At 40.9% G+C, this 25,825-nt stretch overlaps 2 protein-coding genes across 2 annotated transcripts in view; one reads left to right on the top strand and one right to left on the bottom strand.

Annotated features, from left to right (window-relative positions):
• The window catches only part of LOC128739197 (TNF receptor-associated factor 4), a 90,956-nt gene extending 80,122 nt beyond the window's left edge, over positions 1-10,834 (bottom strand). Inside the window, exons 1-3 of the mRNA XM_053834633.1 lie at positions 10,604-10,834; positions 10,379-10,527; positions 9,682-9,748 (exon numbers count right to left, since the gene is read on the bottom strand). Of these exons, the coding sequence (XP_053690608.1) occupies positions 9,682-9,748; positions 10,379-10,443 (132 nt within the window). The 5' untranslated portion in view covers positions 10,444-10,527; positions 10,604-10,834. The remainder of the gene's footprint in view (positions 1-9,681; positions 9,749-10,378; positions 10,528-10,603) is intronic.
• Positions 10,835-24,723: 13,889 nt separating this feature from the next.
• On the top strand, positions 24,724-25,563 carry LOC128740208 (cytochrome b5 domain-containing protein 1). Its single transcript, XM_053835740.1, has 3 exons — positions 24,724-24,852; positions 24,927-25,271; positions 25,357-25,563. Exons 1-3 carry the CDS (start codon positions 24,724-24,726, stop codon positions 25,561-25,563), a joined length of 681 nt encoding a protein of 226 aa, XP_053691715.1.
• The last annotated feature ends 262 nt before the right edge of the window (positions 25,564-25,825 follow it).

Below are 25,825 nucleotides of genomic sequence, written 5' to 3'. Positions count from 1 at the left end.
ACTCGCGACCACCTGTCATCATTAAACCTAATTTGTTCATTGATGATTATTGTGCATGACTCTGTTCAATGCTGCTCGAAAAAGTTCTAATAATATTTTTGTCGAGCTCAACATTTAAGCAATTTTATTAACTGTACGCTACAAATTTGATTGCCTGGTACTTTCGTTAGGCAGTACGGATCAATTTCGTGATGATACGATAAGATTTATCGCCATTTACTTGCAGTCAATATTTTCTCCCGCGTTCGTCGACTGATACTCCACAAGTTTTCAAGCAAAAGATTCAGAAGTTTACATTGATTTTCATGTCCACTTGGTTACATGTCAATTCTTTTACAAGCTTCTTTAATGTACTCCCTTAGCTTTATTACTTAGTTCGTAAGTCTGCATGTAGATCGTTTATCCGATGAACGTTAACAATAAATAACAAAAAAAATACATGCTAGCAATTTGCTCGTGTGGAAAGCGGAGCACCCCGTTCGTGACAACCTACAAAAGCGTCTAGTTCCACTTCTGATACCATACAACGATCCTACGCCTCTCTAGCCGGATTTAGCCTCGTGACATTACTCGAAAGATATTCTAGAGTGGAACAAGGCTAAAAAGATCAATTTCGTGCCGAAGAATGTCGATCCCCTGGATCAAAGAAAGCACTTAGGAAATATTCTAATTACGTAAAATGGGAGGACGATTTGTAGGAAAATTGATTTCCTCACAATAAAAATTGGTCCATACATTGTACAATATTTTATGAGTAGTGCTCATAAGATCTTGTACACCGCAGAGAACTGATCCTCTGCGGCTCAATAGTTGCGCAATATCGGTGAATCCCGGGGTCTGGGAGAAAAGTTGTGTTTGAATTCGGTTATAATTGGCTCCCATTATGGCTTGGTTTTGCCCGCGGATCTACCTGGTAAAAAATACTACGAAGCTACTAAACGTTACTTCAATGATCCTACCCTTATTTCATTTACCAGTCTTTTCCCTTCACGACTTATCCTGCCCAGGGTCTGCTATAAAAAAAACCTATGTTTCATTACTTTCTTCTACCATTTCCTTTGTCTATTTGATAGAGTAAACAAAACAAAACCAATCCTAGGTACTACAATCCGATTTAGAAACTTGACTTCTGTTTTTATCTGACAGACTTCGTCAACGAAGACACTGGAGAATTTCCGCGAGAATAGTTGACAAACCATATCCATCTTAGTAGCAGTTTCGATGCAAGGAACATGACTGGCAGAAGACCGTCATCTTTTCGTTAAGCACTGACATATTTCCAGAATGACTTGGGATTATGTTTCAATTTACGCTGAACGTTGTTTCAGTATTTGCGAAAACAGTGACGCATATTCTAGAGTAAGACTGCGAACACCAGCGAAGCAAAGATCCAAAAGAGCGTCCGTTTTCGTTGGGGATTTTATTGAATAACCGCACAGTAGCTGTTCTATAACAGTCGAGCAAGTCGTTGGTAATCGGGGGCAGTGTTGAAGAACTGGAGTCGACAAACAGATATCCGTTGCCGCGTTCACACCAATTTAAACTGGGAAGCTGGGAAATCATCCAAAATGATCATGTTCTCAGAAGCGGAAGGTGTCAGGAAATCTCGGCGATCGGATAATTTTATGGTGTCTCAATCGTTATGTTTCATTACAGAGGTCTTGAGTTGACGGTGAATTGCTATTAAAAAGCCGTCACCCATTGATTTTCGACCGTTGTGCACACTCCGATCGCAGCGAAAGACTTCGCTTTCTCTACACAAATCTTCGGACCGAAGTTCGACGTCAATCCAAATTTCGACCAAAACAATTATATCGTATGTACTATATCAGCATACGTTAGCAGATAGCCGTGGACGCTAGCATTCATTCTGCCAATATTTTTGTAATACACGTGGAGGTTATCGTGCTGTACGTCGCCGTGCGTGGCCATTATTTCATCCCTGTTTGGTCAATTGTTCCTATCTCCCGGGCCAATACGCGGAACTATAAGGGCATCTAGCTTCCGATATTCCTCCTCATTTTCTACTGTACGTTGTAAATGCCAGATCCGGCTGACACGAAGTGCTTCACGATGTCCAACTTTCTTCACTTCAGGGTGGAACTGGTCGTATGAACAAAGGATCGAGCGTAGCTGCTTGATTGTTTTCCTCATGGTTGCCGCAAATTAATAATAATACTGTGAATTTTTTTCAGTACATGCTTTTTTTGTTTGATTATAGTCACTGTTTAAGGGTGCACTGGTAGGTTTATCGGAACTATCCGAAATTCCGATATGGCGGTGTAATCCGAAATTGGCCGAGATATATTTTCCGAAATAAATAGTCGTAGTTTTAACCAAACACCAACTAACGACTAATAACTTTATTTTTAATAATTAATTATAATAATAGAGGATACAAAAAATGTGCTATCGTAGATCACTTGATTCGAGATATAACAATGATGATAATTTTTCAAAATGGATGTAAATTTTACTACTTATATAGTAGCCTAAAGCGACGCCTATCGAGCGCGGGAAAATCAAAAAGCCTAATCGTTGAACGGTTAATGCTGATAACGCTCTACTGATAACGAGGGTCATGCGGATAGTAAAGTTACAATCGAACATTCCGACCCCTGCTGAAATTGCAAATTTCTGAAATACTATTAAATTTGTGGAACTCCATCCTCTGTCACTGTTGCAACCGGTAACAGACAAATTTTTTCCACTGGTCGCTGAAAAACTCCCTTTGCCGTCTTGAGTGTAACTACTCTCACGACTCCGTCAGCTCCTGGATGAGTGTGTTGGATGCGCCCCATGCGCCATCGAATCGGAGGCACATTATCTTCTTGAATAACTACTAGTTTACCTGGTTCAACTGCTACAGGTGGTTGCCAACGTTTGGATCGCCCTTGAAGTTGAGTTAAATATTCGACACGCCATCTTCGCCAGAAATCTTGCACCTTCTTCTGCACTGCCTGCCAATGGTTGAGCCTATTCGCTGGTACATTAGTAAAATCCGTATCCGGAACCGCTTGGAGAGAATCACCCACTAGAAAGTGTCCCGGAGTTAGTGGTTCTAGATCATTAGGGTCGTCTGTCAGCTGCGTTAAGGGTCGAGAGTTGAGACAGGCTTCCACCTGGGTCAAAGTTGTAAGCATGTCCTCGTACGAAACAGGTATCTCCCCTAATACTCTTAGCAGATGATGTTTTGCCGAACGCACAGCTGCCTCCCACAATCCTCCGAAGTGGGGTGCACCTGGCGGAATAAAGTGCCATTGGATGTTGTCCTTGGCACACTCCCTTGCCACCACGTTGTGATGATGTTTACTTTTGAGATTTTCCATAAGCTCCTTTAGCTGATTCCTGGCCCCAACAAAGTTAGTTCCATTATCAGAGTGGATACTGGAACAGAAACCGCGCCTTGCCACAAACCTACGCAGCGCTTGAATGAAACATGCCGTAGATAAGTTTCCGACCAGCTCCAAGTGCACGGCCTTTGTGGTGAAGCAGACGAACACGGACACGTATGCCTTCACTGCCGTTCGACGATAGCCCGGACGAATGTATATTGGGCCAAAGTAATCAACGCCAGTTGTCGAAAACGCTTTAGCTGCTGTAACACGAGAAGCCGGAAGTTCTGCCATAAACTGACGTATAGTTGTAGGTTTTACACGACTGCATCGCAGACACTGATGGATTATTTGTTTTGCTACGCTCCGTCCTCCGAGCGGCCAGAATTTTTGCCTAACGCTGCTTAACATTAGTTGAGGTCCTGCATGGAGCAATTTTAAATGATAGTGTTTCAGCAATAATTTAGTTAAATGATGACGTGCAGGCAGCACCATAGGATGCCTTGCCTCCTCTGACTCCTGCGATCTTCCCAACCTTCCTCCTAAACGAATAACACCATCGTGTGAAAGCACCGGATAAAACCAACGAAGCGGCGAGTGCCTGGGAATGGCTTTACCCTGAGACAACGCTCGATATTCCTTACTGAAAGCTTCTTGTTGAACGAGTCGAGTCACTGTCAACTCTGCCGTACGTAATTCTGGTGCCGTTAATGCTGTTATTGGCCCCGGCACGGATTGGCCAATTTGAAGCTTGACCCGAAAATTTTTAATAAACCGCTGGCAATATGCTGTTTGCCGAATCAATGTCGTATACTCGGAGAAACGCGCAAAATACCAATCGTTGAAACCTAAGTTGCAAGCGCCAACTGCCCCAACTGCCGACCGTTTAAACTCCTGATCTGCTTCTGTTGAATCTGTAATTTCATGTTGTACTGGCCATTTATCAATACTGAAAGCCAGCCACTCAGGACCTTCCCACCAAACGCGATTTTCAATTATACTTTCCGGAAATATACCGCGTGACGTCATATCCGCAGGATTTTGTGTACCTGGAACATGTTTCCAAAGGCAACGTTCCGTGATATTTTGTATTTTTGCCACTCGATTGGCAACAAATGTCGTCCATATAGTCGGTAAAGCCTGTAACCAGCGCAGCACTGTTGTCGAGTCCGTCCAAAAATAAACATCCCCTTCAATGTCGATAGCCTCCTTCACCTTGACGAACAGTTCTGCTGCCATTAGTGCACCACAAAGCTCGAGCCGCGGGATGGACTGAGTCTTCAATGGGGCCACTCGTGACTTGGAAGAGAGTAGCGCTACCTTAACATGACCAGCCGAATTCCAGGATTTTATATATAAATTTGCCCCGTAAGCCTTTCCTGAGGCATCCGAGAAGCAATGGACCTCCATGCCCACCGACCCAGGAATAATAATCATTCTTTCTACCCGTAGCTGTTTCAGTATTGGAAGCTGCTCGTGAAATGTGCGCCATTCATTTTCTACTCTTGTTGGCAGAACCGAATCCCAATCCAATTTCTCTTGGTTGTCGTCTTCCAATTGCCATAGCGTTTGCATAAATATTTTTGCTGTTGTTATAACCGCTCCTATCAGACCTAAAGGATCAAACAGCATCGCTATATAAGATAATACCTTCCGCTTGGTTAGCTCTTGATCGTTTGAGATAGATGGGATTTGCAACTGCAGGGCAAATGCGTCTGTTTGGGGATACCATGTCAAGCCTAATGTTTTAACCGATGGATCACGATCAAGTTTAATGCCTTCTGCCACTGAATCTGCCAAATCCTCTGGTTTTAGTCCCTCTAACACCGAAGCATAGTTCGAAGACCATTTTCGAAGCCGCATACCACCAGACTGCAATAGCTCATCAAGCTGACATCGTAGCTCTTTTGCTTGTTCAGCATCATCGGTGCCAGTAATAACATCATCGACATAAAAATCCTTCATAACCGCCGCCGCTGCCAGTGGGAATCGTTTACCTTCATCCAGTGCCAATTGCTTTAATGTCCTTGTTGCAAGGAAGGGTGCCGGTTTCGTCCCGTATGTTACTGTAGAAAGTTCGTATGTTGCCGGTGGCGAGTCAGTAGTTGAACGCCACAAAATGCTCTGCAGTGGGGCATCCGTCTTGTCAATGTTAATTTGACGGAACATTTTTTCCACATCCGCAACTAATAGTACCAACCGAGTTCTGCACCGCAGGATTATACTTCGCAAGTCCTCCTGTACTACAGGTCCAGCTAATAGGGCGTCATTGAGAGAAACACCCGAAGATGATTTACAAGATGCATCGAAAACCACCCTTACACGCGTCGTGCTACTAGAATCTTTCACCACTGGATGGTGAGGCAGATAGAAACGTTGTATCTTCGTAACATCCTCATCAGGCACTCTCCGCATATGTCCCAACTGTTCATATTCCAGCATAAAGTTATGGTACTGCCTCTTTAGCTCCGGATCTCTTTCTAATCGCCTCTCCATTTGATGAAATCTATAACAGGCAATGTTCTGCGTATGCCCCAGCTGTTGTAAGATTGCCTCGTCTTTCGGAAGCGAGACGCTATAGCGGCCAGCAGCATCTCTTTTGAAAGTTTGTTGAAAATGCTCTTCGCATCGAAGCTCTCCCGGTGAGAATTTATTGTCTAAGCCGATCTCCTCACTCTGCCAGAACCGTGTTAGTAACTCTTCTAGTTTATTGGTAACTGCCACGTTACAACTAACCGCTGCTGTATTATGCACAACTGGGTATTTTCCACTTGCAACCCAGCCAAAAACCGAATCGACAAACAAAGGCATATCTTTCCCAAGAGGTATACGCCTTCCAGTGCGAAAGAAGTCAAAAAATGATCCTCCACCAAGAATCAAATCCACTTTATGAGACTCAAACAGTGACGGATCGGCTAGCTGTATTCCCTCCGGTAAGTTCCAATTATTTGCAGTAGGAGATAAACCTGGTATTGTAGTAGACAAACAAGGATGAATGTTGAGTTCCACCGGTATTTGGTAATTAGTGACGCGCGATTTAATTGTTACATTTACGAAGTTCGTAATTTTTTCCACCTTTCCATTGACTCCAATAATATCCATATTCGTAGACTGCCTTTTCGATTTAAGCAGCTGACTAAACCTTTTAGAAACGAGATCACATTGACAAGCACAATCCAATAGGGCTCTTGCTAAATGATGACTACCAGATTCGTCTTGTACGACCACCACAGCCGTTAATAAAAGAACACCTGTCGCTGGAACCTTAATCGAGCTGTAGCTCGTCACCTGAGCAGCTGCAGCATGTACCGTGTTGTTACTGGTAGCCGCCGCCTCTGCGTCTGCACTCCTTGTAGCTGTATCCCTTGAAGTATCAGTTGACCCAATTGGTTTACCGTTTTCCTTGAAACATACCAAAGAATGATGCTTGCCCCTACAGTGCCGGCATACATATTTAGAAGAACAGTCCTTGGCTTGATGTCCACGTCTGAAGCAATTACGGCATAATGAATTGGTTCGTAACAGATTGTCTCTTTCTTGGACTTGCATATTCTTAAATACAGGGCACAAATACAATGGATGATTGTCCGAACAGCTTAAACATCGTTTGGAAGACGCAGTATTCAATACAACGTTGCACGATTTAGTCGTCGGAAGAAGCTTTCTTTTGTTTGGTTGGCTGCATTCTGCCTTAGTGCAATCTGGTTTAGTTGATATTGCCTCTAACATGTGAATTCTTCTGCGCATAAAGCCAGTCAGGTCCTTAATTGTGTCGTGTTCTTTCGACGATGAAAAGTCCTCCCAACTTCTCCGTGAGGCACTGTCGAGACGAGAACTCAGCATATGTAGTAAGAGTAAATCTTTATAATCTCCTTGTTGATCAATAGTATGGTCTAACGATTTCACGGTTGCTTCAAACGATTCCAAAAGAGAGTGCATTTCCTCGGCAGACTCTCGTCGTATGGATGGCAACTCGAACAAAGCTTGGACGTTTTTCTTCTTTAAAATCTTAGTATTCGAATAGCGCTGGACCAGCATATCCCAAGCAACCATATAGTTTGTCTTGGTAAGCGGAAGAGTGTTGATTAAATTGAGTGCCTCTCCTTCCAATTGACTTCTCAAGTAATGAAATTTTTCAACTTCTGGGAGATCAGGCTGCAAATGAATAAGCGACATATATAGATCGCGGAAATTAAGCCATTCCTCGATTTTTCCCCCAAATTTTGGTAAACTTATTTGTGGTAATTTGGCGTGTGTCGTGAGTGGTTCGGTGGGCCGTACAGATTGATTTAATGGTGCAGCTTCGGGATCGTTTTTCAGTCGATCGATGAGAAACGCCTTCAACTCGAAGAATCTATTTTCAAAGTCCACTCTTTCTTTTACCGGTGATTCCACATCTACATTCTCTTCGTGGCATTCGATTTCGTCGATCGTATCATTCATCTTGTCCCATAGTAATTCTAGCCGTTCCAAACGTACCGAAAATTCGCTGGCCTTGGTGGCTTCCGAGCACTCCTTTATGAAGTTATGCACATTGTTGAATGATGTCTGCAATCCTTTCAGCTTCTTCTGAAGAGCGTTGAGGGTAGGAGGTTTCCCTTTCGACGTTGTAGCAGGCGGCATGGTACCAAAAAAATAAGACCACAGTAGCGCAACCTCAGAATATTAAATATATAGGAGAGCCAATTACCTTCTGGCTCTTAATAAAGAGCCTTGTATTATTTATTATTTTATCTGTAAGCGCCTAGGTTAGATTCCCTTTCTAACACTGTTAAAGCTTGGATGTAGGATGCTGGATACTGGATGCTCAGCGACCGAACGTCGCTCTCGAATGGAATGCAGCAATCAAACCGAATATGTTTGTTACAGATGTTTGTGGTGTTAACCAAGCCAAATTGACGAGACCAGATAATTTTCGTCAATGAATCAAGTGACCGTTGTTCCTCTCCGACCGTAGTTCCTCAAACGAAGTCGCAAAGGCAAAGTCCGTATGCGTTGTATATGGAAATGAAGACCGAGTACAGCACAAATCTTTCAGATAAATTTTGTTGGACAGCCACTAACCTGTTACATAAAAAATTGATGCCTTGTATTTTATGACGCTCAAAGCGAATCCACAGCAATGGCGGTAAACCGGTCGTGTATCGAAGCTTCCGCACTTCGATAAAACCAGGAGAACGAATATTACGTCGAATAAATGTTCCTCAATCCGAAAATTAGCGGCTGGTTCCTCGGATCACCTTCCTTTGGTGATCCGGTTCGAAGGACCAGCTGTTTAAGGGTGCACTGGTAGGTTTATCGGAACTATCCGAAATTCCGATATGGCGGTGTAATCCGAAATTGGCCGAGATATATTTTCCGAAATAAATAGTCGTAGTTTTAACCAAACACCAACTAACGACTAATAACTTTATTTTTAATAATTAATTATAATAATAGAGGATACAAAAAATGTGCTATCGTAGATCACTTGATTCGAGATATAACAATGATGATAATTTTTCAAAATGGATGTAAATTTTACTACTTATATAGTAGCCTAAAGCGACGCCTATCGAGCGCGGGAAAATCAAAAAGCCTAATCGTTGAACGGTTAATGCTGATAACGCTCTACTGATAACGAGGGTCATGCGGATAGTAAAGTTACAATCGAACAGTCACTTTAACAGGTTAGGTCATTTGTGACTTCTGCGGGGTTGGGAATTGAACTTGGGTCCTCGGCGTGAGAGGCGTAAACTACACCGCTAAGACCGGCTAACCACTACACCGGGATTCACCCCATGTACAGGCTTAATGTACGTAGGATTCAAAGAAAATTTGTTCGATTGAATTATCATATTTTGTTTACTTTTTCATCGCCATCCGAAATCATTCCATTTTTTTAATGCATACGTTCTAATATTACTAGCCATTACTATAGCTAAGTAACAATATTGTAACATGCCTCAAACGCCTGTTTGGAATATTTTACTTATTTTCTCATTTTTTGCGTCTCTACTTTATTTTTAATGGATAGAACATGTGGCTTGAGTACTAAGCCCAATGCAATATAGATAGATATAGAAAACTTTTATTTTCTATGTCTATTTATACACTAAAGTCGGTTTGTTTTTTACGCGAATTTCGGAATTTACGCGATTTTTTACGCGATTTTCGGAATTTGCGCGAATGTGCTTAATTAGTCTATATTTTCCCGTAGTGTTGAAATCCACAAAGGTGAATAGTTAACGAGCTTACGGACTTAAAAAGATATGTATTATAAAAATTGATTATTTCAAAACTATAAGCTCAGCCGTTTTTATTCGGAATCGATTTTTTTTCACTGCCAACATTTCCTAGAACTCACCTTTGCATAATCTTTTTTCGATGTTACCAAATTTGGTACCGGTTGACTGATGGTCATGCTGTTCCTGCTAAACATTCGCGCCATCCAGTAAAGTCGTAATATCAGCCCACATGTAGCAAAACGATCGTCGTAGCAAAACAGCCATCATTATATCGTCACCGTTGAATTCGTTTTAACGAGACATGTGGTTCGAGCAGCAAGTTCACGGTTAGATTAAATGGTTCCGGTGGAAGATACCCAAAAAAATGACGACCGAATAATGATGCAGTTGATGAAGGCGCCCCGAGAAGCGAACAGATAAGAAAGAAAATTATGTGATAAATTATATTATAACGTTCGAGAATTAAATATTTTACAATTGCTGGATATGGATTTAATCAAAATAACCTCCAGCCATGTGTTTTTAACTAATGCTGGCAGGTATTATGTAATATGTATAAGCGTACTAAATAAATACAATTTTTAACTAATAACAGCATATTTTTTCTATTTCCGGTAGGTTTTTAAGTAAATTTTTATGTGAATTTGCAAATCAACAAGTTTCTAACCGACAAAAAGCCACTAAGTTTATATTGAACTGAACTTTTTTGAGTGGGTGCTAAGCTACACAATATAATAATGATGCTATTCACGATTAGCAGGCACTAAAACCTCTCTGTTACATGGTCTATTTCTTTTTCCTGTGATTGACACTTACCTAAACGTGTAGGTTGGCCGTCCAGTAGAAATGCCGTCGCTGCTACCAGAATCACTTAATTCCATCGTTATGAATAAAAGATCAATAGCACGCAGTATTTATTTTGTCATGAATCCGATAACCACAACCGAAACAAACTTCTCGATACACTGTCGGATGAGATATATTCAAATTCTTCGTTTATAAACACCCACAGAGAAATATATTTATACACAAATTAATCACCAGCTAGATCTTCTGCACAATTGAACAACTCGAGGATTACTGAGCACCGCTTTACAACTAAATTTATCATACACGGCAACAAACAAAAGCGTCTTTCGCCTTTAGAACCGCGTCTTGTCATACATCAATCCAGCGAGAAGCACCAATAAAAACTGCCGCAGTTGCATAAACTGCTGGAGGTTGATACTCTTTTCTTGGACCGACCAAGCAGCCGACTATTTGGTCAGGCAAGACAGAGGAGTTCAATGGTTCATATCTCATTCAAGAAACTGTTTATTACTGTTACCTGTGCATACAGTATGTCTACCGTATCCTGGCGGCACTTCATTCCGCTTTTTTCTAAGTTGATAATTCGATAAAAGCTACCTTCACTATCGGTTAATGAATATCACCACTACGGACAAGATATCGGTTAAAAACCAAGCAGGTTGCGTGCACTTCCTAAGAAACCATGTCATCTGGCTACGTGAGCCTGTCACGCTACAACACCAGCTTGCGAGCTAATTCAGATGCATTCGATTCAATCCGACGACGAGAGACGACGACGCATCACGAAACTGTCCACCATCATCAGCCTGCCGCCGTCTGCAGCACAGAACAACAGCGCCGCTTGTCATAGCAAGTTCCCAAGGTGCTACTCTGCAGTGGTCTCGCAGTTGCAACCTCATGCAGCGGGTGTGTTAATACTGTAAACGGGTTATAAGAGTAACACATTTATAATAATAGTCGATATGACAAGCCTCGTTTCGCTGCAAGTAGGTACCTGCCTGCCTGCATGTACTTGCTGCCGATATTTTGAACCGTGGAAAAGCAAACGGTAATGAAGTATGTAGAAGCAGCACAATTGTGAACGTTCAACAGATGTATCGCGAATGATGACATCTGCTAGCTGTAGTTCAGTCATTCGCACACTGCGAAATATCAATTGCAAACAATAGCACAGTGAACTTAAATCCGAAATTGGTTAGCTGGAATTTCAAATGTTCAAATTATCTCCAATTCGGAATTTTATTGTAAATGGTGAACATTTTTCAATAAGGGCTACTACAGTTCTCATTTTATGGACATATACTTCATTCAACTTTACCAACTTTAGTGCCACTTTATTTTTAAATTCTAATTCTGTAGACTAATAATAGGGCCACAATGGCCATCCGAATGTAACCTTTTTCGAATTCTTTATTTGTACGTATTTGGACAACGCCTAACTAGAGCTATAGGTAGAACTAGCTTACTTATAATTTAAGTTTTTGACATTCCATATCTCTTGTAACTGATTCTTATGGAAAAATGTTTGAGCGCATTCAAAAAAATTGAAACGGAGGAGAGTTTCTTGTCGACAGCGATTGAACACAAGTCAAGTATTGTAGTCATTGTAGTATTTTTTTTAAATTATTGATTGCAAAAGCTATATTGGCAAAACAGTAAATTGAATCCAACAACATGGTTCGATTGCTTATTTAACATCGCATAAAGCTAGTATGGGATTGTCCCCAGTTGTAAAACACCCACCATTTTTGACGTGTTTATTAATATTTTTTGAAGCGGTGGTTCTACAATTGATGAAGGGATGGTAGGGGAAAGTATTGAAAATCTTTTTTTTTTTGTAATGGTGGAGAAAGGGCAGAAAGGTGAGGGGGGCGGGTTATTGGTAGCTACGCTTAACAAGTAGTCGTTGTGACTCCTAACTTTTGTCCAATGGTGGAAGCCCAAGCAACAAAATGAGTTTTATTGTACTCTTATGGTGGTCTTCAAGACTAATTTTGGTCTTAAATGCCATCATAAGAGTATATTAAAACCCAAATTGTTACTTGGGAGGTGCATGGGTCGAACCAAGCTATAATCTGAGATTATAACCGGGTTCGAACCCACAACACCCGCCAGTGCCTTTCCGCTCTTTCCCTTCCATTCCAAAAAAAATTGTACTTTCCCTTAACTTTTCCCTTCATTAATTGTAAAACCACCGTTTCAAAAAATATTAATATACATATATCCCTGACTGCATTCCAAGGTCAAGACTAAAAACACGAGGTTGGTGTTTATTAACGGGAAACTAGCAGTCATTAACTTTTCGTCGGAGAGCCCAATTTCGGAAGGAGTTTTTGGGCCCAAAAGCGGGATTCTGTTCATGAAAATGTAAATACTGCATTCTTCTGGCCAATCTGAATACAGCGAATATATTTGCATGAACAGAATTTTTGTTTCAAACAAAAAAACTGCTTTTGGAATTGGCAGAATCGATGACGACTAATTTCACCTTAAGCAAGAACTGCCGAACGTCTCGTCTCATTATATTTTATTCATCATCATACTGCGAGCAGTAAATCGTTTCTAACCGAGGAATCTCCTAGTTTGGCAAAATACGTTGTCTGGAATCCGCATTACGATTACTGGATTGTTCGTCTTGAGCGAATTCAGAAGTGCTTTATCCGCAAAATTTGTCGCATGCTGCCATGGAGAAACCCTGATGCTCTGCCTCCATACGAGGAACTCTGTCTGCTTGTTGGCGTATTACCTCTTGAGCAGCGGCGAAAAGTTATTGTAGCCAAGACTGCTTATAAAATTTTGTTGGGCGCTCTGGACTGCCCTGCTATTTTGTCACAACTGCATCTAAACTGCCCTCTCCGGCCTCAACGGAATCAACGACTTCTACGTGTTGACCCACACCCGACCAACTATGGCCTTCATGAACCTATTCGGCAGATGGCGCTAGAATATAATCGACGTGAAAATGAATTTTCTTTTTAGTGAATGTTGTGTGTAATTTGAATAATGTATGTAGTTATGCCATGTAGTATGTGTTGCCTCTGTTCTATTAAAAGATGCTGGGTTTTTATGCCGCTTTGAGTAACATGTTGCTCAAGGCGGCTTTTCCCAGTCAAATCAAATCTTCATTAAGACAGTTTGTCGGATGAAGCAAATAAATAAATAAATAACAAATAATAATAATAATAACAATAATAAAAAAAAGTAAATATGCGCCGGTCCGGCAGCATAAAGGGATGAAATCAGAGATCTCCAGTGCCGACGATTACCCGCCATAGCTTTTACCTGTTGCCAGGTTCTCGTCTACGGCCCAGATGTCGTTGGCTAAGCTGCGTCGCCATGAGCCTCTGGGTCTGCCTCTTCTACACTGTCCTTGCGGATTTCAGTCGAGTGCCTCTCTGCAGATATCGTTCGCTCCTTTCCTCAAGGTGCATCCGATCCACGATAAGAAATAGCAACACCAGCAGTAACGCTTATAGGATCGGATAAAACGCCCTTGTGCAATATCTTGCACGAGTAAGCCTCGCACTGAGCCTCGATGAGATGGACTAGCTTATCTGGAACTCCTCTACGCCTAAGTGCGCACCAGATGTTTTTGGTGGTTGAGTTGGTCGAACGCTTTTTGGAAGTCCACGGACACCAGAACAGCAGAAGAGAATCCTGGAATTCATTGATCTCCGATCTCCAATATAATCCGAAGCGTTGTGATATGGTCTACACATGAATGGCCAGTAAGCAATCCAGCTTGCTGCCGTCAAAGAGTAGCGTCGATCTTCTTCTGAATCCGGTTGAGGATTACCTTACAGAGTACTTTAAGAGCAATACAGAGCAACGTGATGCAACGCCAGTTACCACATTCAGTTCCCAAGTAACAAATTTCATTTTAAGGTGCACTTGAGGAGGTTTTCAGCATTTTCTTCTTAAAACCGATCATAAAACTTATAATTCTACAAAATTGCGATAAAAAAGCCATAAAACCCTTATAAAACTAGGGAGGCGCACACCCGTTTTGACAGATCACTTATTTACGCTAGAATGTTCTTTCTTAAGAGTATGATTTCTCTTTCAAGAATATACCGTTTTAAGAGAGTTTTATGGCAGTATTGTTAAGATAAACCAATCTTGCAGAAGAATATCATAAATTTTTGTCAAATCTATTGCTAAGCTTTAAGGAGCGTCGTTTTTAAGCATAAATCGAGTATCCCTTAAGACCGCTTACAAGGTGAATTACACTTATTGATAATACAATTTTATGAGTATTTCTTCAAGTCTCCTTCAGTCATACTTCAGAAATATTAATCAAATAAGATAAAATTCACTTGCGGAAAAACGTTATAAAATCTGATACACTTAGCAATGTTCTGATAAAACTACTATAAGAAATGAATAAGACCAATTTGCTATTGGATTGTTACTTGGGTTAGGTCTAGGTTTTTTTTAAGGACTTTGAGCAATATGCCCTGCATCTACTTACCAGTCTACCAAAAAGTTGTGGTTTCCCGTATATTGCTGAAAAGCGGATTCATCATCTAGGTTGACAAAGATGGGTCAGCTTTGAGCATTTCAGTTGAAATACGGTCTATCCCTGACGCTCTATTGCATTTCATACTCTTGATAGCTGCTTCAATATCATCCAGCGACGGCACCTCTGAGTTGACGCGATTAATTCGACGAACTGCTGGTATTGTTGGTGTCTGACATTTGAAACTCGGTTGTTCAAAATGTTCTGTCCATCGCTGAAACTGTTCTGTACGGTCAGTCAGTAGTTGATCAGTTCTGTCCTTAAGCGACATCTTTGTATTCATCCCGGCACCACTAAGGTGGCGAGAAATATCGCACAACAAACGGATATCACCACCGGCGGCGGTCTCTCCTTGTTCGGCTAGGGAGTTTTTTTTTTCCGTGTTGGGTATTTTTATCACTGCGACCATTTGTTTGATCTATTGTGATATATTCCCCGTTTTATTATAGCTATGTTGTCAAGATGACGTACCACTAGCAGAAGTGATTGTCATTGTTTGACTAATAGCATTTGTCCAGCCCGGTGATGCACTTCGGATGAAGTGCACTACTGCGCTGGGAGTTGTTCTCCAAATATCAGAGGGTTCTAACAGCCCTCTTTCGAAGAACCTTAATCTTTTATTGAGAATTGCCGGACATCGGCATAACAGGTGTTCCGAGTCTTCTTTTTCTATGCCGCAGAAGCGACATATATCATCATGGCTAGGGAGTTAGTCCAGACTCTCTTATTCCGCCTGCAAGCCCGTTTAACAGCCGGCTCCAACTCGCCGTATCGTTGACGGGCAGCTGAGTTAAGCGATCTGATTCGCGCTCGGGCTCGCACAAATGATTGAAATGATCCTGCTATCACCTAATTTTCAGCAGGCTACATTTTCGGTTTTTCACTCCGTAGATGCTCATTAGACTACAGTGCCTCAACGAAACAGTATTCGAAAAAGTAGTATAGTTAAGGGACAATTGTAGAGCTTATTATTATCTACAATATTGTTGAAGAAAGTATAGCTTTATCTTTTGTGTTTGCAGCGCTATGGGGCTCATTTGGCTACCAACGGGGTAGGAGCCACATAACGTCGTGTAGTCTAATGAGCATCTACTGAGCAAAAAACCGAAAATGAAGCCTGATTTTCAGCTATTTTCCCTTTTCTTGCCCTTTCCTAAGGGTATTATACATAGCTCTGTTTTTACTGCCATTTCCTTCGTCTACTGTAAAGATTATCGCGGATCAGTTCGTCCAGGCAAAATTTGTTTTCCTTACTAACTATAAAATAGAATCGCTTTCCAGCAACTGCACTTCCCAAATTCCAAAGGATGAGCAAGCTTATTGGATTCCAAGCTAGGAGATTCGCAAAATAGAACCGGCTCATTAGCCGATTACTACCGAATTCGAATCCGCCATCTGGCCCTCATATGATCCTAGGATCACGCAATATCGTCGAATCATGGGAGACTAGGGGTTGGGTTTTTAAAAAACATTTTTAGCATGTATCAAATTAACGATATGTTGGAATACAGAGTACAAGTTGAAGTTATTGTATGGCAAAAATGAACCATAAAGTGTAACGAGATAAATAACAGCAAAGTTATAAATGTAATGTCTTTTGTCACGCTTAAATAGCTTTCAATTATTATAAATTTATGGGATAACTTTTTAGCACGAACAGTAATTGAATTTTATGATTCACTTATTCACAGTTTCGGGGAAGCAGGAAGTTAATTAACTAAAAATTCGATTGTATTGTAAACAATAGGCTTTTTGTCTTCATGTTACATTGCCCTGATGCTAAGTAGAATGCCGCTAAACCATCAGCATTGTAGCCTCAAACATAGGGTGTAGGTAGGAAGATTATCTTCATAATATTCTATTTTGAATGGTCGATACAGTAAGCACTTCCTAAAAGGAAATGGCACGTGACCAACATGCTGAGCGAAGGTATTTATCAGACTTCAATAAGTTCTTGACTTTCCCATGGATTGCACTCTATAAATATGCCATAAACCTGTTATTCGTCATTGCCATTTGGTGTCCGTCGTAATAAACGTCCACAGCACAGTGAGAGGTAAGCAAAACTGCAGAATGCTAATTATGATTTGATTGTTTTGCAGCCATATCTCAGATGCCACAGAAATCAGCGAGTCGAGTGTTGGCTTTTTCTATTTACAGAAGGTAGTCTCTTCTGCTGTTTACGGGATTCCGTGACTGGCGGAAAAGGAAATGAGCGTCAAAATGATTGTTTGCCTTTGTTGTTTTTTCTGCAGTAGTTGCAAAGACTCGCACTCCCGATGTAGTATGAATGGTGCGACGGGATTTAGAATTATCTGCCATCTCTGGGCGACTCCATTGTTAGATTGCTGTATGCATCTATATTGGTTTGCATAGCATGTAAGGTTAAGTGGCTAACGGTTGTAATCAAGCTTTTTTTATTAACTAAGGTGCATTTATCAGCCTACATATTACACTAGAGTTGCTACACTTTTATGGTTTTATATATAAATAATATAAATATATATATTCTTTATATAAAAAAGATGTGCAAGCAAAACCGAATTTACTGGTTATGAATTATGGATGCATGCTTCCCAAAAAGATTTGTTGAGATTATTGGCTTATGTACACGAAACTACGCCAAAATAGGTATATGTAACTGACAACAGAAATATTAGTCGGTGAGGAAAACCCTTCGATTAATCTCTAGAATATATACTAAGAACACTTGTGCCAAAATTTGAAGTGATTCGGTTCAGCCGTTTTCAAAAAATCTTGCTTACCGACTTCGAAAACACGGTTTCGAGAAATGCGCGTTCAAGGCCTCGCGTTCCTTCTTCAATCGTTCTGACACATCGTTACAACGCTCAACGCAATCTAATCAACCGAGCCCAGCACACTGGTCCAGAACCTTTTTTGGTGCGTATTACAGTTATAGCGAGAAAACTTGGTTTTAGGTTTATGGAACCTTTGGAAGATTTTCTTTAAATTAAAAGTTCTATCGTCTCGTCTTGATTAATCCTCCTAAAAGTTGATAATATTCTGTAAAGTTTTATAGCATATTATTACAAGAAATTTTGCTGAAGACAGTAACCTTATATCTTTTCAGCAAAGATAGAAAAATCCGATTGCTCATATATGAAAAATCGTTCAAATCAGTTTTTTGTATTTTAGTTGTTTTTGTATGATTTTTTCATGTTTTAGAAAGTTGTACAAATAGTGAAAATTCCCATTATTGCTGAATATAGTATACCTCTACATTGTCGGAACTATCGCTCATTTCTAGAGGGGGCTATAGCCCCCGGCAATTTTTTCACCATTTTATTCGGCCGGCCAACTCTGTTTTTACAGAGGGATCTAAATCTCTCCTGCTCGACTTAACTGCTCGATTCGACTCGACTGTTCGACTCAGCTGCTCGATTTCGCTGTGAAACTTAACTGCTCGACTGAACCACTTGACCCGAATGCCTGACTAAACTGTATGATTCGACTGCTCGACTCAATTGCTTGACTCAACTGCTCGACTAGACAACTCGATTCAACTGCTCGACTGGATTACTCGACTCAATTGATTGATTGAACTGTTCGACTTGACTGTTGGATTAAACTGCTCGACTTGAATGCTCGAATCAACTGCTCGACTTAGCCATTCGACTCAACTGCTCGATTGGACTGCTTGACCGAACAGCTTAATTTAACTGCTCGATTTGACTACTCGACTCGACTACTCAACCCAACTGCTCGACCCAACTACTCAACCCAACAGCTTGACCGAACTACTCTACCCAACTGCTTGACTCGACTGCTTGATTCGACTGCTCGACTCGCCTGCTAAACTCGATTGCTTGTCGCGATATCAAATGGTCGGTGTTAAATCAGATCGGACCAAGTCGCAAAATTTTAAAAAATGAGTTAATGACAGCAAACGATCAAGAATTTTCTAAGCAACATTTTACTCTAATCAGAGCCAGAATTATAAGATAATTTCGAACGATTGGTAGCTATAAACCATACAGAACAGCAAACTTTGAATGCGTTTTTCTCGATGTTAGAATTTTGTCACTTGCTTGTGGACGACGCTTTTTTCCAACGTAAAAGGAAGACGGAGTACCCGTGCACCCAGGCTTATTATTTAGCTTTTAAGCTTTACAACTAGATAGAACCAAGCAATGTTCATCAAAGTTGTACATTTTGGCAAATGCTAAAACCGTCCTTCCGTTTCCCGGAAACGGCTTCCGAAAGTTACAAGGAAAGTGACATTCAAGGTTGGTTGACTGTGCAAGAACGCAACTAATCCGGGATCCAAGAAACAGTTATAGATGATTGAATTATCTCTTTTTCGCTGTCATTCTCTCTCTCTCCCTTTCTCTCTCTCTCTCTCTCTCTCTCTCTCTCTCTCTCTCTCTCTCTTTCTGCAGACTGTGGGTTGAGCGGAGTCCCAATGCTTCGGTCAGGGATGCTGTCAAAAACTGGAATCTATCCAAGCCTTTCGTTCAGAGAGCCAAGGACCGGGAGGGACCGCATATGTACAAAATGCAGAAAAATGTACACCCAGATGCTGACAAAACCTCATTGTCTCATCATAGATGATGAGACTTACGTCAAGGTGAATTTCCGGTAGCTTCCGGGGCTATCGTTCTTCCCCGCCCAGCACAAGTTTGATGTTCCGGAGGAAGTAAAGAAGCAGAAACTTTCAAAGTTTACCTAATTTGGCAAGCGATCTGCTCGTGTGGCAAATGGAGTACGCCGTTCGTGACTACTGGGACTGTAAACGGGCAGAGCAAGAATCCAATTGTATCACTTTCGTACCCAAGGACATGAACCCCTCCAACGCACCGGAACTAAGGCCCATCAAAAAATATTGAGGTATTATGAAGCAGGCACTGCGGAAGCATCGCAAGGAGGCCAACTCTGGGGAAGATATGAAGAAAAAGTAGCTATCCGTACAGAAAAAGCTGTAGCCAGATGTTGTACAGAATCTTACGAGTAGAGTTAAGCGTAAGGTGCGAGCATACGGTATTGAAGTTGAATGAAATAAATATGCCAAAAGCTTACTAATGGGTTATATTTTATTATCTGAAAGTTTGAAAAGGGTCGATCAACTGCTGTGGAACAGGTCAACTACAGGAACAGTGAGACTAAATGACACCTTGAAATTTGTGGTTGCAACTCATTTAGATTATAACCTGAAACTTTTTTTTTCTGACAACTAGAAAGGTATACATAAATCATAAAAAATGTAAAAATTTTGGAAAAAAGTGTTTCACTGTAGATGGCTTTCCGCTAATAGCAATATTTGCTATACTATTCAGTACAACAAATAAAATAGTACCATCTCTGCACTAAGTTAGTTCTACAAAAATATTAACGCAAATGAAAGCTGTTACATCTACTATACATTAAAATGACAGCCAACCCGGTTGATTTTCAACGGATCAAGTAAGTTGCCTCGCACGATACTGTTGTTTATGAAATGCTTCGATGAATGCGATATGCACGCGCTAACCATCTTATATGTGAACACTGCGAGTCAATTATAAATTTATTACAACACCCAGGGGGATATAACGATGCATTCTATATGGCAGGAACTTCATCGGCACGAGTCCATACTGGCCCATTCTTTCACTATTTCCGGGCACGTGGTTTAACTGAATTGTATTGCTTCCTGTGGCGGTGATATGTGCGGTCTTGGTCTTTACCATTTCCCGCAAGATGTTGCCTTGCCTGGAGGGTTTGGAATTGAGCCGATAGACGAAAGAGTTATATATTTATGCAGGTACGGTTCAATTATCGAGTAAATACCACAACTGCTATGCTTTACTCAAGTAATCAAGTGGTTTAGAAAATCGCTAAAATGCACTTATTCGATTTTCATTGTTATAAATAAATATATCTGCCCGGGTAAAGATTTTTCAACTTTGGTTTACTCTAAAGCGTTCACCATACAAAACCATGCTTTATAGGGTAACGGAACCAGTTTTCGCCAGGGCACCTGCAGTTCACAAATGTTTTATTGATATTTAGGGCATAACATATTCAATAATTCAAACATAATTAGGTACTGAACCAATATAATACGACTCCAAACTCTTAATAGTTTAAAGTGACCAGATATTTTTTGGATGAATGCGGGACATATTGAATGGCAAAAAAAGCAAAACCATGGGTGTAAAACGTCCTGTTGAGAACTTGATCCTTCTTTATCGACAGACTTCGCAGCCGGTTGTTAGAGTACAGGACAATTACGGGGCTAGTGCAACGATCCTCTGACTCTATAGCAGCACCTCCCAGCCGAGATTCGAACATACGACTTGTTAGGTCAGCATCTTATACCCCGAAGTTAACTGGGCGGCGTATATTGAATGGCTTATTTGCTAAATCGGTTCGGTAGTAAAGATAGGTTCATTTAGAAATTGGGGACTTTATTTTTGCGATAGCGGCGCTCCCAGTGGTCATGGATGCTAGTTTTTGGTAGCGTTGTGTTATTTATAAACAGTTCTGCACGGTATATTTTTTTCGCAGTTTAAAGGTAACGTGGTTTCGAGATATTCATCGTGCAGTAGGAGAAATGAAAGTAATTGAGTACGGTCACCAGCAGAATCCGTCAGCGTCGACTCGGGAGCTGACGGGACTGACGGGTTATCCTAAAAGAGCTGTGATGTGAGTAATTGAGGGACGCAAGGAAACTGTCAGGGCTGTCCGCAAGTCGCAGGCCAAACGTTAAAGTTGAACTCTTGATCGTCAACTGCGGTTGAGGGTCATTCGGAAAGTCAAGGGTGATCTCAGCACCACGGATTGTGCTTTAGCTACAATTATTACCAAGCAAGTGGAGAGTCCAATTGCAGCCTCAAGCAATAAACAAAGGTTAGAATCCGGTCTCGTGGGCTGTGCGGCTGGCTGGTGACAAAACGCGATGCATATGTCTGACTCGATGATGAATAAGCTGATGAAGCTGAAACCTAACCCCTGAATTAAATTCTGCATACTCTGGCTCGCGGTAGGGTTTAGCGTGTAGCAGATTCGAGATTGGTTTTGGGGATGGGTTCGTGATAAAAGGTCATGACTTGGCAAGCGATTTGTTTCATTGACATCCGTTTGGAAATAAGAATTCGGAGATACACAGGGGTAGGTGCCTCACCAGGCGGTTTTTGCCCTTCATTAAGTCCCATGATAGTCTGCCGCAGTTTAAGCATGCATGGTATATGGACAATGGACTTCAGTTCATCTCCAAAGAGCTGAGTGCACCAAATTGTCCCCGGGTTCGTCCAGTATTGAAATACTGGGGGATAATAAAGCGAAAACTGAAGATGAAGAGAACAATCACCAGTGACATTGGTCAGATGAGGCGCTCGAGGTGCCGGCTGGCTGGGGCCGTACCTGGGGAGGGTGTGCACCGGCTGACGAGCGGTGTCAGCAGTAGAGTTTTTCATGCAATGTAACATAATTTCCTATGTTTCATCCTTAGAAACTTTCGATTAAAAAATTAATCAATGCGGGACACTTTCCGGGATGCTTAGTAATCCGGGACAAGCCACCCAAATCCGGGACAGTCCCGCATAATCCGGGACGTCTGGTCAGCCTATAATAGTTATATAACTCAAATTGGCATTATTTTTAGTTGGTGTCGTCAGATTGAGATGGTATAAACGTGGTCCACTTTTCGCCATTGGCGAATTTCAATTAACCGTTCCTGAACACATCACGGGAACCAGTGATGCGGTTGTTTCTCAACGGTAATCCATTCTGTTTTCACTACTCAACTGGAAACAGTTTCTAATATTCGGAAAAAATATAAATGAGTTTTCAGACCAGAACAAGCTGCAAACGATGCTTCTGGGGGTGGCGAAAACTGGAGTACAGAAATGGCGAAAACTGGGTCTTGGGGATCGAAAAGTGGTGCCTCAACATGCATCACAAATTTTACATTTACAACGATTTTTTCAAATATTTGGTTTTAATTTTTGATCATGCTGAAAACGGCAATGACAGTGAATCTCGGTTTTCTTGGTTGCTGTCTGAAAAAGTGGCGAAATTTGGTGCCGTTACCCTACTTGAATACTAGAGAAACTGTAAGAATTGCAAATCATTCTTAATTTCATTTTATAATGCGATCGTAATAACATATTAATTGCTTTTACTGAAAATAGTGTACCAACTTCTCCATATTCGTGCCGTTTTTTCAGATCATGTTCTATTATTTTCAAAGTAGTGCATAACGTTGTTGTGTACAATATTGTGTACGTATTCTGTTGCGGGAGAAGATTCCTTCACAAGACTAGAATCCTCCGAACTAGGCGATGAGTGGTACTGCACCCAAGCTGCGATTTCTCATTTGTCCACTCTATTACCTATACTCCGGACCCCTTGAAATGAACAATTTTAGGTTTCACTTTTTTTTTGTTTTATTAAAAAGGTTTTAGACAGGTTTCACTTGCCTCGAGATTTTTTATTTTTATTAAAGTGGATTTCATCATGTTATAAGTAATATTTGAGAAAGCATTGTATATTCAAATGAAAATTCGACTTTTATTGGATATGCCTACATAAAACTTGTTCTTATTGAAATGAAAGTAACAAAAGAGAAAAAAATTAATTGTTTCGAATAATCCAGTTGATAGTTTTAACTATTTAACAGCTTGCTCTTGGGAACGGTCATTAGGAACACGCAAAAAATAAACATGTAAGCCGGAGAATCCTGCGCAGTCACTTAGTTTAAATAAGCTGAACGTAATGCAGCTGTCTTATGTGCTTCATTTCTTTTCTGCTGACCTGTGTTTGATCCGAAGGCGTCGAACGTCAGTCGCGTGGATACATTCCTCTAATGACGCAGCCGCCGCCATCCGTTACCTAAAACAATAATGAGATAGCGAGCTCTACAGCTATATGTGTAGTTACAGTCAGTAGAGCATGTTTGCAGGAAGCGGTCCTAGCGAAGGACCATCGCCGCACGAGGCAGCAGCTCACATCTGTGGGGTGAAATCGATTTTTATCCGAGTCCTAACAATCACCGAGAAGCTTGGGTTTCGTGTGGCAGATGTTTCCGGACGTCGGACGAAGAATGCGCCTCACGATTGCTGTTATACTTTGTGAGCGCGGCTTTTTTCTGTATGATGCTGGTTGAAAGTTTACGATTTTTATGCTGGTTTGTTGATCGTTCCTATTGGGTGATGACCGGCGGGCGCTTCTGCTAAAGACAGTAAACACTGTGCTCAACCAGGAATACTTTCGTACTAGTGGAAGGACCGAATAAAACGAAGAGAAAACATGTGTCCCTTTGCTCTATACAATGCCTGTTTTTGAGATCCGGTGCAAATCATTACATATACGTCTACCACCTGCCCCTGTTTTTAAAGTGATCGATTTCAGACCGCATCAAATCTTATACATATTGATTTTGAAGTAATCCTATAGACAAGTTATGGGTTTGTGCTTTTAGTTTCCAACGAAAAACATAAATCAATGAATATTTAGTATGTAATGCAATCACTAGCAATATGCTAACGTTGTTGCCTTGGACTGTCCAAGTACCTAATTGGAACAGAAGAGGAGACGAATGAACCGAAAATCCCAATCAAAACTCATTGAAAAGTTGTCTGTATTGTAGCCAGCGGATTTTTTGCATAGGGTGTTTTTTCAAGATAATGAACATTTTGCAGGTTGTCCCGTTTGAAAATTCACTGTTTTCCCTACATCCTATTGGCATTCTAATATTCACCACAACAGTATCCATTATTTAATACGTTCCATAGAAACACGTTTGAAATGCGATAAATTAAACTCAATTAAGAATGCCTTGATTTTAATTCCTTGACGTCTTAAGCTATCGAAATATTGACTCTCTGCAATTATGTCAAAAGACTTTTTTCTCCGTGATGAAGTCGTGGTGCACAATAGAATCGACAGCGCGTGGGTTATAGTTCACGGAAATGTCTTTAATATAACCGTTTTGTTCAACGATTCAAACCAGTCTCAAAAGGTAATACATCTATTTAAGGTCAAATCACGTAAAATTTTAATTTATATCCCACTGTTTTGTGTATTTTGTTTTAGATATATCAGCTACTTTTAGCTTTTGCAGGTAAAGATTTGAGCATTTATTTCAATGACAGTAACACAGCGAAGTACAGAATAAGCAAGGATGGGATCAGAGTTCCCGTATTTCCTTCGGTTAAAATTAGAAACAAACTCACAGACAGACTATGGTGGAAGGATCAAAGTTTACTGCTCGGAAAAATTACGTCACAAGAACGCAAGATTCGGGTTGTAAACAATATAACTTTTGACATGTATGAAATTGTTGTGTGTGAAGAGGACACCATCGCAAACGTTCAACAAAAATTTCTCCGTTATAATGAAAATAGTTCGAACTACACTTGGAAAAGCTGTCTTCGCTTGGTAACATGTCTTTAATTTCGCTTACATACTCACAGCTAAATGAAGAAATTAGGAGTTATGGGAGTAATACATGTCCGCATTCCAGACTGACGAGGCAGCAAATTTACGACTTGATAAAACGTTGACAGAAAATGGCATCTTTTACGATCACTACCCGCCAGCGCCCCTCATATGGATATTTTATCAGATTCCAGAAGAAAGCAACGATGCCCTGACCGACATTAGATGCGAAGTACATAGCAAGGAAATAAACGTCATGCAGGAGACTGATTCTAACGACTTGATGCCGTAAAACGTGGTACTGCAGGAAGAACAAAAGATCGCCAACCCACATGAATGAGCATCGGAGCTTATAAGCTGAATACAGAAACGTATAAAAATTAAATTGTAACATAAATTCTTTGAATTCTCCTAGACAGTCGATTCGTTAATGCAGTGGCTCCACAACCGCCCAGTTAGCTTCGAGGTACGATGCTGGTCTAACCAGCCAGTCGTCGTGTTTTCGAATAGAGATAGATAGAGTCAGTAGGATTGTTGCACAGCCAGCCGCGAAG

The sequence above is a fragment of the Sabethes cyaneus genome, chromosome 3 (genome assembly GCF_943734655.1).
Source record: "Sabethes cyaneus chromosome 3, idSabCyanKW18_F2, whole genome shotgun sequence".
NCBI classification, from domain to species: Eukaryota; Metazoa; Arthropoda; class Insecta; order Diptera; family Culicidae; genus Sabethes; species Sabethes cyaneus.
Note: the sequence above shows the minus strand (reverse complement) of the source record. Positions and strands in the feature narration are given on the sequence as shown.

What these genes read in the sequence shown, in the direction of transcription:
- LOC128740208 (XM_053835740.1), top strand. Translation starts at nt 24,724, where the DNA reads ATGTCAAAAGACTTTTTTCTCCGTGATGAAGTCGTGGTGCACAATAGA. An exon ending in ATTCAAACCAGTCTCAAAAG is followed by an intron (nt 24,853 to 24,926) that starts GTAATACATCTA and finishes ATTTTGTTTTAG; the next exon opens with ATATATCAGCTACTTTTAGC. An exon ending in GGAAAAGCTGTCTTCGCTTG is followed by an intron (nt 25,272 to 25,356) that starts GTAACATGTCTT and finishes TCCGCATTCCAG; the next exon opens with ACTGACGAGGCAGCAAATTT.